The 14,196-nt window shown below is 47.0% G+C and overlaps 1 protein-coding gene across 1 annotated transcript; it reads left to right on the forward strand.

The window, feature by feature from the left end:
• The first annotated feature begins 1,671 nt into the window (after positions 1–1,671).
• HSPA5 (heat shock protein family A (Hsp70) member 5) lies at positions 1,672–12,808 on the forward strand. The gene is made up of 9 exons (XM_069609430.1): positions 1,672–1,852; positions 4,261–4,411; positions 6,310–6,541; positions 6,778–6,912; positions 7,477–7,589; positions 7,683–8,073; positions 8,552–8,789; positions 10,315–10,482; positions 11,895–12,808. Exons 2-9 carry the CDS (start codon positions 4,287–4,289, stop codon positions 12,455–12,457), a joined length of 1,965 nt encoding a protein of 654 aa, XP_069465531.1. The 5' UTR covers positions 1,672–1,852; positions 4,261–4,286; the 3' UTR covers positions 12,458–12,808.
• Positions 12,809–14,196: the final 1,388 nt, after the last annotated feature.

Consider the following 14,196-nt stretch of genomic DNA (forward strand, 5'->3'; position numbering starts at 1 on the left):
GGAGTCATTCTCTGGGCAAATGAACCCACATGGAGGATTGAACCAGTGATCATGGGGAAGGAAGTAATTTCTTCATTATCTCTGTTGAACATTCAATAAATCTTTTTGAACCATTTGCTGGCTTGGGTTTGTCTCTTAGCACCAACCCAGCTCCATTGGCGTGGCTCTGCCTAGGAATTCTCTGGCTACCCCACTTCTATTGGAAAACGGTATAAAACTGGTCATGCACACGTCCATGTACAATGATATATGTCATTTATAATGCAGCCTGTACACAAGTATTTCTAGGCTCGAATGGCAATACATGCATACATGCCAACCCTCCCGATTTAGGCGGGAGACTCCCGATTTTTTCATTAAAACAGTACTATTTGTTACTGTCTGCCGCCAAAAATAACAATATCCCCAATGCATTCCTATGGGGAAAATGCATTCTCCCGATTTCGGTGCCGAAATCTCCCTCTCAGGAACTATTATCAATTCTAAACCAAAATTTATTTATAACAAAGATAAAATATATAATGTGAGTCTAAAATCTCCAACAGACTCAAGAGCTACATAAGGTGACAAACGTCTTAAGGGGGGTGGTGGGTAAACTAAAGAATGTCCTATTTTACATATAACACTGCAGTAGAACAATGAAGAGGACGCAATAGTGAGAGATTATGATGACACCAAGGCAATTGGGAGAGCAACGACGGGAAACTTACAGACATAGGAGACATAGAAGAAGGGCAAGCGAGCGCTGTTCCTGGACGGTGGAAGCAGCACGGTGGCCATCTTGAAATACATCATTACCAGTTTAATGTACTTATTGTGATGCACAATCACGACAGGACTTGGCCATAAGTACATATAAAATAGTGTGTGTATGAAGCGCATGCATTTACATTTCATATTATCTGTGTCTCAATTCAAGATATTATACACAGAGCCGTTCTATGGTGGAAGCTTTGATAATGTCAGCTGGCGCTATTCACCTATACAATAACAATTGTTTAACCCTGATTCGTTTGAGCAATACCAGTGCACCCCACCAACTCGTTTAAGGACTTTACCTTTGCACGAAATGTCATTTCAGTGCATTACTGTCACAGGTGGCCGTTGTTGAAGTATATTGATAGTAATGAAACGCGGTATTGATCTCAAATATTCATTACGAGAAACGAGTCCAGATTTGCTCCTAAAGTAACAGACTTTATTTGTGTCGACCCCGATTACTAGTGGCAGCTATTTTACTGCTGTAGATTTTACAAAATGGCTGGTACTTTTCTGTACGACTGAACCCTGGTTATCGATAGGGTATCTTCTATTTCCATAGCACAAAATGATATTGCGTCCGGAAATAAGGAGGCATGTTCGGCCGCAGTTCGAAGTGCTTAGAGTAATCTACGTCACGATAACCGCCTGAACCAATGAGGTCTTGTCATATGACGCAAGGTGGGACTCTGATTGGGCCGCGACACCTCCATTCTGACTCAGTACAACACGGGGCAGGTTCGGGCGGGTCGCACGTCACTGCAGTCAGTAACGTGTGCGAATCCGGAGAGGCCAGCATATACGAGGAGGCCAATCGCTGCCTTCCAACACCGGCCAGTTGGTCCAATGAGCGCCCTCCACGACTGGACGGCCGCGTAGGAATATATATGCGGGCGGCGCGCGGAGCCGGCTATCACACCTCGCGCAGGCTGACAAGAGGGAAAGAGAAACGGAGGCGCGCGCCGAGCTGCACAGAAGCATCTGGAAGGCAACACTGATCTGACAGGGACGGTCTGATTGCGCACTGCCCTCGAAGTCGCAGCTCTCCTCACGGATCCTGGTAGCAGCGAGCGTCGGTTACCGATCGCCCTAGGTAAGCTGAAGGGAACAGGCATGCGGGGGGGGTTTCACTCAGCCGGCCTTTAGCAGGAGGCCTAGCCACGCAAGGTGGCTGTCAGGCCGGGTGCCAGAGGCCTTCCTGTCGTGGACTGCAGCCGCCTTATCTGAAGGCTCCTCGGAGGCGGCCCAGTGAAGTGGCGGGGACCTCCTACCAGCGGTTCTCTCCGGGACGCCTCGTAATGCCCACTTTTTTTTCTTTTTAATAGATTGAACCCCCCCAGTGTAGCTGCCTGTCCTGTCAAGCGGCTGGATGGGTCGATGAGGTAAACGCCCACGGGAGGCGGCTCCTCGTCGCCTTGGGAGGGCGCCTGTCAAGCAGCGCCACATGTCCTGTCACTCCCGAAGAAACGCGGCTCGATGCCACGCTTGCCTCCTTCGGTGTAGGGACTAGGGAGCCCCGGTGCTGGTCAGCGGAGGCCCAGGCCTGCACCTCTCGGTCTGCGGAGCCGCCGCTGCCAGGGCGTGGCCTCGGTTCCCCTGCAGCCCCTAGTCCCCGCTTCCTTCCTGTGCATGGTGGGATCTGTCAGTTGGACACTTCGGGCCTTGTCCTCCCGTGGAGCTGCCGGAAACGGCCCTCGGGATTTCTTTGTCTCCTTCTTCAATAAGTGTCTGGGAGGGGGCGACACCACCTCTGGCCACTGTGTCCATTTGGGATCGTGTCGGGGCTTTTGCTGCACTTTGCAATGTTTGGGAAGACTATACACTGTGCTGGGCGCACGTCCCCGATCTCCCACGGATTTACTTATCGGCGTGTCTACGACCACCGACACGATGGCCCAAGTCTTGGCACCCGCTGACTAGTCGTTACGAACCCTGTGCCCCGGTCCTGCGCAGCAACGTTTCTCCCCTCGCTAAGCAGCGGCAGCTGTCCTCGTGCCCTGCTCCCTCTCTGGCTGGCCGGCCGGCCGGCGCCAGACCATGGGCAGCCACGCCCCTTCTGATCCTCCATGCTGGCGATTGGTGCCTTCGATGGCTCGTGCCAAACGAACGCCCCGAGAGGGGAGGGGTGCCCCCCTGCTGCGCCTCCCACGTGACCCGTCCGCCTGATCTGTGAGCGTGCGCTGTCCCAGTTCCACAAACGTGGCTACTGACAAGGCAGCAAACACCTTCTTCAAACACCGACCTATGAACCACCGCCCGCCCATGGCGCCGCTGTGCCACTCGAGGAGAATATGGAGTCCCTTTACACCAGATGCCCAAGCCTACCATTACTACATGGGAGACGGGTTCTTGCTGTAAGGTGCTTATTTGTCAAATGTTGTATTTTATGTTGAACGCAGTGAAGCCTTTGAATGTGTTATGCGATGGGCTTGTTATAAATGCATGCACAGGTTAAGAAGTTAATCGTATTTCTATTTGAATACTATAGCTTTATAGACCTGCAGCAAGAGCCATACCGGCCGTTATGGCCCTGAAGACAGTTAATGGCCCAAGTATGAGGGGCCCATAACGACAGTAAAGCCCGAGGGCCAGGACTATAAAACTATTGGAACCCATGGGCAAACACAGAACAAGTCTATGTAAAAATATATATTTTTCAAATATTTTTTGGGGGGGTGAAATATTTCACATGGAATATAGATTGTAAAGGGGTACAAGTACAGTGGGGGGTTGGAAACAAGGAGGAGTCGGCAGCTGCGAGTGTGCAACAGTGGAGACCGGAGGAGTACAGGGAGAACAAGCAAGGACCACGGAAGAGTAATGGACAGCAGAGGAAGGATAGTTGAGGGGGGAGAGTGAGGAGGCATAGCCTGAGGTGCGTGTTCAGGCTCACGGGATGGATGGGGGGGGAGTGAACCAGGTTGGGTGCCATTACCACCCCCCCCCCCCCAATAGGGTGCTGATTCTTTGCATCAGCACCCTGTTCACATGATTACCTCCTTGCTCCGACGCAGGAGTGAGGCAGTTAGCATTGGAATATTAGCCTGAGCGCCCTATTCCAGTGATTAGCTCTCTGCAGGGTGCCGGAGCGGGGAGCCGAAAGTCAGGCATCCCAAACGGACTCTGGTCGCTGCAGCCGCTAAGGCCGGCCCTTCGAGTTAAGCGGGTTCCCCCTGACTTCCCTGCGACCCCCCCAACAACCCATCATGCATTGAAAGAAAATGAAAAATGCATGGTATTTGTAGGCAAACGTTATTTTAAAGAGGGCCACTAGAGGGGGGTGAAGAACTGTTAGTGCTCCACTTTCCTAGATACAAAACAAGCAAAGGCCAAATTTGCAGGCTGTAATGAAACTGCAAGCAATACGGTTTCTTATAGCCCGCAAATTGACTAATAGGAAAGGTGTATTCACCGGCCCAGGGTTCTAATAGTGATTACAAACTGCCAATTCTGTACAATGCCTGTTTGCTATAAACCTGAAACCTGTTTTTTTTTTCTTAGTTTGTTGAAGAGTAGAGTGGACACACATGAACAAGATGAAGCTCTTTTTGATTGCAGTGCTGGTAGTCACCAGCGTCTTTGCCGATGAAGATGATAAAAAGGAAGAAGTTGGCACTGTGGTTGGAATTGATCTTGGCACCACGTATTCCTGGTAGGTATTCCTTTTTAATTTAAAAAAAATAGCTACATTTTAACTAATTACCATGCAATTGGAGCGAGTAGAGGGGCAGGGGGGTCTGTTGGACAACTCTGCTGGTATCCAGTGATTATAACGAGAACATTTACAGAGGTAGGTTATAACGAAAACACATTTGTTTGCCACAAGCTAAGTGGGATGTGCAGCCGTTACATCAGAGCAGTCTCCAACCCATGTGACGGGTCTTTAGTACCTCAACTTTGAAGGACTGTTTAAAAGTGCTTGGCTTCTAACGGTGCACAAAACGCACCTTCTATGGGTCCTAGAGAAAATGGTCTATATTTTATTGCTTGGGTATTTATAATGCGCCTATACAGCAATTGTGTTTCAAGGTGTAACAAGACAGAAGTGGGGTTTAAGGGGGGTAGGGGAGGCAGATGAAGAATAACAAAACGTTCCTAAAAGGCCTTGTCATTCGGATCGTGCAAGTGCAGTAACAAGAAGTGCAGGGAGTGTGAAGGAGGGTATTAAGTGAAACACACAGCTCAAATTAAAAGATGGATTTAGAAAGGCTGCACAGAGCAGTCTTTCAAAATAGAATTGTCATGCCCCTGCTGCACATGAGTGGGTGCAGGGGCTGACCCGCATGGGAGAATAGCTAAGGGTTGCTGTGTGTCTGCATTTGTTGTGTGGTGCATGTGCTCTTGGGAACTGGGTGTTGGGGCTGGTGAGGCAGCAGCGGGTGATGAAAGGTGGGTGGGTGGGGGGGGAATGGAACTCCCAATTTAGAAGTCAAGAAGGGGGTGGTGGGGAAATGTCAGAGGAGAGCGCACAAGTGCCATGTTAGTGCAAAGGGGGGGGGCGGAAGGGCATGTGCAGTGGTGGGGAGCAGGATAGACCGGGGTGTTGGGTGTAGACTAGGTGGGGAGGGCCTGCGTCCCTGTATGAGTGAAGGGACCAGGCAGCCAGTAGGGGGACATTAGCGGGGAAGGGAATGAAAAGTAGGGTCTTGAGAAGGCTCTGGAACTCATGGCGGTCCGGCTCAAGTATTGGGGAGGGTGGGGGCAGGGAGGCCATTCCATAGGGTGATATCTACCCCCGCACCCCCAACTCTATGCTTGGGGGGGGGGGGGGCAATCGTCTCGCCTGCAGAGTGTTGGAACTAGAAGAATGAAGGCCTCTATCGAGAAGGTATTTAGGGAGTTGAATGTAGCAGGTCTCCCGAAAGTCTTGTGGATGATGTAGAGGGTCTTGCACTTGATCCTCGCAGCAACCCAGAGCTAGTGTAGAGATTTTAGGGTTGGAGAGATGCAGTCCCTGGGCTTGAAGGCTGAGGATCAGTCCTATTCTGGATTAGGTGAAGGAAGTTTTAGGGAGACTGAGGAAGAGGCTGTTGCAGTAGTCCAGCATAGAGCGGACCAGAGCTCTGGCAACATGCTGGGTGAAGGCAAGGGAAAGGAGAATGCCTCTAAGGAGGTGCAGCTGAAAGTGGGCCTTCCTGGCAAGGTCTGATGTGAGGAGAGAGGAGTCGAAATTGACACAAATGTTTATTGCCTCACAAGAGAAGGGGGTCCCACAAGTAGGCAGGAAGGAGGAAGCTGGGGCACCAATGACAAGTGAGCCGAGAAAAGATTGGCAAGATGTTGAAGAGCCACAGCAAGAGGATAGAGCCCTGAGGGTGACCACAGGTGGAGAGTGATGGAGAGAAAAGGGCCCAGTTGAACCTGGGAATGTCAGAGGAGGTCAACCAGTATCAGGTCCATGATGCCGCTGATTTACAATGGTGGCATGATTGACCGTAAAACTATATTGTTTCACTTTGTCATTGTTTTAAGTCATCAGACTTGAAAAAAGTTCATAAACACATTTTTGTTTTTATAAATGACCACATGTCTTTTTGTTTTCTCTTCCAGTGTGGGAGTTTTCAAAAATGGACGTGTAGAAATAATTGCCAACGACCAAGGTAACCGGATTACTCCCTCCTATGTGGCATTCACTCCAGAAGGGGAGCGTCTCATAGGTGATGCTGCAAAGAACCAGCTGACATCCAATCCTGAAAATACAGTATTTGATGCGAAACGTCTGATCGGACGCACATGGAATGACCCCTCTGTACAGCAGGACATCAAATATTTGCCTTTCAAGGTATATAATCCTACAATACCTCCTGTCTTTTCTATTTAACTGGTCACTTATCAGTATCTGGAACCTATGTATGTAGGTTTAGTTTGTGGCACATGGGCGAGTCATTTTGGAATTGTAAGTCTCATGCAGGAAGAATGTCTAATAGGGATGTCCTGAAACCGTATTTTGTATTGTTGGGTTGAAGGGGGAGAGGGTATTAAACAATACTCATAGTTGTGTACGTTTCTTTTGAATAGGTAATTGAAAAGAAAACCAAACCATACATTCAAGTCGACATTGCTGACCAGAGCAAGTCATTTGCCCCTGAAGAGATCTCTGCAATGGTCCTAACAAAAATGAAGGAAACCGCTGAAGCATATCTCGGGAGGAAGGTATGCTTAGGTGTCCTTGTATTGTGGAGCAAAATTGTATTTTGTTGGGTTACAATTTGTGTACACAAGCATATTAAGAAACCACCTGAAATGTGCCTCATTGAGAACTGTTTGCACAGTTTATCTTGGAAGATGCTAAAAAATGTAAGTTCTGTTCATTTTTTGTGGCGGGCAACCATTTGTTAGGGATAGCAAGCAGAGGTATGCACATCGGTTATACTGGGAAATATGGTGTTGGGTAGCATGCCATCTCAGTTGTCTGACTAGAGTATGACTTTGTGACTTGCAGCTCCAGGACTTTAGAGACCTAAATAGGACAAGGAAGGGGCCACCTTTTATCAAAAAAATAGTGTCTCCTTTCCCCTGTCTTCATAGCAGAAGTTTAGTTTCAACTACGCAGAAATCTAACATTTTTTAAAAGCTCGACTTCCTAGGGGGTGACTCGTTTTTATGGTTGTGCCCGTTTCTTCAATAAGTAAACATTGCATTGCCTACTAATCGGTTGGCTCTGGGACGAGAAAGAAATTATATTGGTGCATGGAATAATTTTGCCTTTCTATTTAGGTTACACATGCTGTTGTTACAGTGCCAGCCTATTTCAATGATGCTCAGCGCCAAGCTACCAAAGATGCGGGTACCATTGCTGGACTTAATGTAATGAGAATCATCAATGAACCGTAAGTTCATAGCTCAGTTTGCTTTTCATGTGAATTTGTGCTAGAATCTAATTTTGCAGATGGAGTTAATGTTATGATCTTTTCTATTGACAGGACTGCTGCAGCCATTGCATATGGGCTGGACAAGAAAGACGGTGAAAAGAACATCCTTGTCTTTGATTTGGGTGGTGGTACCTTTGATGTGTCCCTCCTTACTATTGACAATGGTGTCTTTGAGGTTGTGGCGACAAACGGTGACACTCACCTGGGAGGAGAAGACTTTGACCAGCGTGTTATGGAGCACTTCATCAAACTGTACAAGAAAAAGACTGGCAAGGATGTCCGTAAAGACAACCGAGCAGTGCAGAAGCTGCGTCGGGAAGTTGAAAAGGCGAAGAGGGCCCTGTCGGCCCAGCATCAGGCCAGGATTGAAATAGAGTCCTTCTTTGAGGGAGAGGATTTCTCTGAAACATTAACTCGTGCCAAGTTTGAGGAACTTAATATGGTATGTACTTGATATTGGTGGCTTCTTTGACTCATGAGCTGTGCATTTATTTGGGTTTTTAATTGGCGGCCTCACTGGCATAGTTTGCTAGCATCAACTGCAAATGGCTGTTGCCTGAAAGGACTGGCCAAAGGATGCCATTTTAGCTATTTCATTGGTGGGGACGGTGGTGCTTATTATAGTCCAAGGGTAGTATCTTTACACTTTGTCCTATACTTGGTAACTTTTTTAGTTTCTGTTAAACTTTGAAGGGAGTCTCCATTGGGGTGGGAGGAGGCGCAGTGACGGCTTGTTTTTTGTTTGGTTTTTCACCTGCACTGGGTGTCGTCTCAATGCTCCGTGCGTGGAATCCCCTTTGTCAGAAACCACAAAACCAAATATTCAGAACTTGCAACTCTGATGTCGATATTTGACTGCTAGCTACTAAGAAGCCTTCAGCTTTGTGTATTGTATGCTAATGTTTTCTGATTTATCACAGGATCTCTTCCGTTCCACCATGAAGCCGGTTCAGAAGGTTCTGGAGGATTCTGATCTGAAAAAAACGGACATTGATGAAATCGTACTTGTAGGGGGGTCTACTCGAATTCCCAAAATTCAGCAGTTGGTGAAGGAATTCTTCAATGGCAAGGAACCATCCCGTGGTATTAACCCAGATGAGGCTGTTGCTTACGGTGCTGCTGTTCAGGCTGGTGTACTCTCAGGAGATCAGGATACTGGTATGTCTATGAAGACTGCATTTCTTCAGTGTGGCATGATGGGAAATGTTGTGATGCCCACAGCACTCATCTAGATAATACATTTTGGATAATCTCTTGTTCTGCTAGCTTGCCATGTGGAGAATGATAATTGTCATTTGAACCTTAATTTTAATTGCGTAGCTCTTGCCAATTCTAGTTTGTTTGCTCACTTCGCTTCCGGCAATAGTTCTATTGGGTTTTGACATGGTTTTGGCCCATCTATAAATCACCTATCCTTTTATAGTGCCATTTGTATGGCCATAACACCCTCTGGGGCCGAAGTCCAGGTATGGGGAAGTGATCTAAGAATAGACTTTAAGATGTGCCTGCATTGAGTCGAGATTAGGATTTGGGAGGGCTGGGTAAAATCCACTAGCAACCCAAGAGGTCTGTCCGGTATGCGGTGGCCATGACAGATCGGTAGTCCAGGAGACTTGATGTGTTCCCTGCTAGACTGCAGAGTTGTGCCAAGCCTGGGGTTTCAGTGCAATATTTGGTGACCAGAGACTGAATTTGTCATGGCCGTAGCTGCATTCTAGAGCGAGAGGATTGAGAGCAGTGTCTCCAGCAGATGTCCACAGAAGTGGTGCATTTTTTTTTATATACCGTAAACTTGGATGGAGTTTATGTTCAGTGTCGCTGTGACAGTCTTCTGGTGCTATGGGGTGGCTACCCCTAACTCTCCTGAGGCAATAGGTTGGTTATCCAAGAGCACTTTCTAATGGGGTGGAATGCTACCATGGAAAGAACCAGGCTAATTGGGTACTTTGAGTCCAATAGGCAAATACATTACATAGACATGGCTGCTATGTCTTCCACGTTCTAAAGACACTAGCCAGGGAGTCTAAGCGCAGTTTCAAGGGATACTTGATTAACCACTGCGTATAAGTGGCTACCCTGAGCAGTTATTTGTGCAGTGGGTTGCTTGCAAGTAACTTGGAGCGTCAGTTTGTTGAAACCTTGTAGGCGTAATGCTCTTAAGTGTGGTGACCAGTGTTAGATGCCGTGCCAAGCCACTTGCATGTCACGGCGCAACTCTATGCCATGTTATTGCTGGTATTGTAAGGGTCTCACCTACAATATTTTCCTGTCCCCAAAACATCCGTCCAAGTGCTTGTTTAAACTTAGCAGGGTTCGAAATTAAGAATCTGAGCAGGAGCTAAACCAGCTCCTGGGTGCCGGGCATAACCCAGTAGGCAGGAGCTATCAATTGGGCGGGAGGGGGAGGGGTGAGCAAGCTAAGCAAGCTCGCATGGTCTAGAAGAAGCAGGAGCGAAATGGCTCCCAGCTATTTGGAACCCTGCTTTGATGGACCTGGCACCACCAGTTGTTCCTTTTATGAGCTTTAACTGTAACGCACCCAAGTGTTTTTTTTTTTTTGTGTGTGTGTATGTGCCACTATTGTAGGTATCCTTGTCATGCAAATACAATGTTTATATATTGAGCATTTTTGTGCATATGTACAGATATAAAGCTGATAACATTTGAATTTTCTGTTCTCTAGGTGACCTTGTTCTTCTTGATGTGTGCCCTCTTACCCTTGGTATTGAAACTGTTGGAGGTGTCATGACTAAACTGATCCCAAGAAACACCGTGGTCCCCACAAAGAAGTCTCAGATCTTCTCCACAGCCTCTGATAACCAACCCACCGTGACAATCAAAGTTTATGAAGGTATGGGTCTAGATCTGCACTGTAAGATCTTGAAAGCATAATAGTGAATTCCCAGTCGTAACCATGGATAATATAGTTTGGATAAAGGAATCCATGTCTTAACTAATCCACACTGGTACTCGCTTTCCACTTGGACTTGCAACCGTGTAGTGGGGCGCACGTAATACTTTGAGCTGTGAAGTCCCTCTAGCCCTCAAACGGGCAGACTTATTATAGCATTTGGATGACACAATTTTTTTAAATTTTCTTTATCATAAACCTGGTCTGTACTCAAAATTGCTGGATAGTCTGCATTTCCTGAACGTTGACGTCTTGTATTTTTGGAGAACTGCATTTGTTGCTGACCAGCTTTAATTGAGGCCATTGGACACCTTACTTGGGCCTGCTAGATTGCATTGGAAGGCAAGTCCCTGAACGCTCAAACCAGAGAATACAACCCGCTAGGGAGGAAATGCCAAGTCTATCTTGTAAGGATAACCAGTTTTAATCTCCTACGCGTATGAGCGGAACAGCCGAGAACTCTGCTGCCGAAAAGTAGTAGAAGCAGAACCTTCTAAAGGAAAACATCGTCCTAGATGACTTAATACATACAGTAAAAACCCACGCGGCTGGTTAGTGTGCACCTATACATGATCCGCCTGCTCAATAAGAGTTCAGGTCATTAGTTCTAGCCCATCCCAATCTCTCCGTCTTCCAGCAGGTGGGCGCTGTAGTGATCATCTTCTCACAACAAAGGACAAATCGACTACAATTCTAACATAAGGCTACTTTATCACTATACTGTGCACTTGGCAGGCCTTCAGAATGGCACAAAGGAGGTTCTGTGGCACTCTAACCTTCTCACACATTTCACTCCCTCCCGCTGCATCTGGCACCATTTTTTTTAAACTGTAATTTATCCCTCCAGCACCTCTCGATACAAATAATACGATTGACAGATGTGCCCTGTCCAACATTTCAGGACTTGTTACTTTAGGGTTGGTTGTCAAAGGGCACTTGGTGCCATGTTTAGCGTTCTTCAGGTTTATAGTCTGTCATATGGGCTATAATTCGTCCCCTGGGGATGGGATGAGTCATGCTTTGGCTTCCCCATGCAGGCCATACCTTCTACCTAGGATTACTAAGATTTACGCAAAATAGCAAGGTTGCTCCTGTGTGACACACTGGGTTGATTATATTGAAGTGGGGTCCTTTATATTGAGTGGTAATACTTTCAGACGCCCCCCAGGAGAGTGGGGTGTGAGTGAAGGGCATCACAGTGCTTCATATGCCTCTCTCCTCACTCTAAAGCGCTGGGGGGGTGGGGGGGAACAGGCATGCTCCCTTCCCAACGGAGGATAGCCAACTGTATTGCAAGACCTTGCTATGTTCTGCAGTTTAGTTAGTTTTAAAATTCTTTATTTTCTTTACAGGTGAACGGCCACTGACCAAAGACAACCACTTGTTGGGCACTTTTGATCTGACTGGCATCCCTCCAGCTCCTCGTGGAGTTCCACAGATTGAAGTTACCTTTGAAATAGATGTGAATGGCATCCTTCGTGTGACGGCCGAAGACAAAGGTACTGGCAATAAGAACAAAATCACCATTACAAATGATCAGAACCGCCTGACTCCCGATGAAATCGAAAGAATGGTGAATGATGCAGAGAAATTTGCAGAAGAAGATAAAAAACTCAAAGAGCGCATTGATACAAGAAACGAGTTGGAAAGTTATGCATATTCACTCAAGAATCAGATAGGTGATAAAGAGAAATTGGGGGGTAAATTGTCATCTGAAGACAAGGAAACGATAGAAAAAGCAGTAGAGGAGAAGATTGAATGGCTAGAAAGCCACCAGGATGCAGACATTGAAGAGTTCAAAACCCAAAAGAAAGAATTGGAAGATACCGTCCAGCCAATAGTAAGCAAGCTTTATGGAAGTGCAGGACCACCTCCACCTGGTGGTGAAGAGGAAGCTGAAAAGGATGAGTTGTAGGGCTTACGGATTTTTGAAAGTTGTAATATTGTACATATTGGACTCAAGAACTTCTGTTGAGAATATTGAATGGTGCAACTTGTCGAATCTTCACCCCTGAGTGGAGTTAATGCTGGCCATGAATGGCTGTTTACTGCTTTTCATTAGCAGTTGTCACTAAAGTCTCGGGTTTATTTTTGAGGGTGGGGGGGGAGTGGGTGGGTAGGGACATTGGTAATGTGTGACCAGTTCTGAAAACATTGTGTTCTCATCAAAAGCATTTCTATTTATTTGAGAATTGGTCATGTGCATTCTGTGTAGAAGGTTTTTCTACCATACCTGGCCACAATAAATGTTTGATATTTAACTGAAGTATTTGCCATTATTTTTGTTGCGTTCCCCAGCTAGGCAACACTGACGCAGCACTTCTGGACACCTGTTCGCAATCCCTTAATCTGAATGATGTTGCTTGAGTAGTGACTGAAAACTCATCATGCTTCTACCATTGTTGCACCGCCTTAACAGTTGGAAGGCAGATACAGGGACCAGTTTAGTCCAGTGTTGATGTCCTATGGGTCTGTTTGAAGTACAATGCGCATCGGAGGCTTTTTTTTTTTTTCTGTGCAGACATGGATTTATTTTTTTTTTTGACATTCAAACATGATGTAGCCTTGTACCTGTCTGGCAATGCATGGAGCATGCATCGGAGTTTCTGTAGGACGGGTTTAGTGTCATTTACAAATCTGCTGTAGACCTATTTATGTACAGAAAAATGAGGGTACGCGTTTTGAATTGGTTTGGAACCCCTATGAGTAAAGCAACATTAAACAGTTCGGGTTATGTCAGCCACAACAAAACACACTGTATGTAGTGTAATTCCGGGCTCTGATGTTCATTGTGTCAACACTGAAATGTGTCTCGTAATGGGTCTTGGGATAACGCTCTCAGTCAGTGCTTGCTTAGCATTGCTTTATACATTTCTCCACTTGGTCCTCTGTGGGAGAAGGTGGATGTCCCCCCTATTATATTTGCCTGAGCGGTCCTCGGATAATTGGGATATCCGTTTGGGAAGGGTGAGCGACAGACAAGGTTGCGATCATACTTGGCCCAGGGACAATAATTCTGATAGAGTAAGTGCATAGGAGAAAGTAAGGGGAGGAGATGGGGAGAGGGAAGCAGAGAACCGAGTGTAAGCAGTCAAAAATAGTGGTGAAGCAAGAGGGGAGAGCGAATACAACTGAACATAGTGGTGAGAGAGAGCGGCAACCAGGAAGGCACCAGGTGGGCGGGGCTTAGGCCAGGTGACCTAGGTTCACTTACACCTGCTCCCCAGCTGCAAAGGAAAAGAGGCTGGAGGGCTCCTTAAGTAGGGAAAAGAGCAGCAAGCAGGAAAGCACCAGGTGGGCGGGGCTTGTTAAGTGGTGAAAAAGTACCTCTTATGTTTTGCGCATCAGTCCAGTGGGAAAGGCTCCAAAGATGACTACCTGGAGGGCTGCTCTGCACTCCCCTCAAGCCCAGTGACCATGGTGGTCTGGTAAAGTACAAGCTGGTTAATGCTAGCCCTCTGGCTAGGTGTTGATGGGCAGGTAATACGTTGTTTGGGTTCACAACCGGATATTGAGGCCTACTACCATCTCGGATCTGGCAGCTGTTCAATTACCCTGATCCACACATCTACAGTGGTATAGGTCTGCTTGAATGATAATCACCAGTAGTAGCACACACCAATCCCTGTGTAGAAAAGGCCCTACAAAACTGCT

The sequence above is a fragment of the Ambystoma mexicanum genome, chromosome 8 (genome assembly GCF_040938575.1).
Source record: "Ambystoma mexicanum isolate Mex_15411 chromosome 8, UKY_AmexF1_1, whole genome shotgun sequence".
Classification (NCBI taxonomy): domain Eukaryota; kingdom Metazoa; phylum Chordata; class Amphibia; order Caudata; family Ambystomatidae; genus Ambystoma; species Ambystoma mexicanum.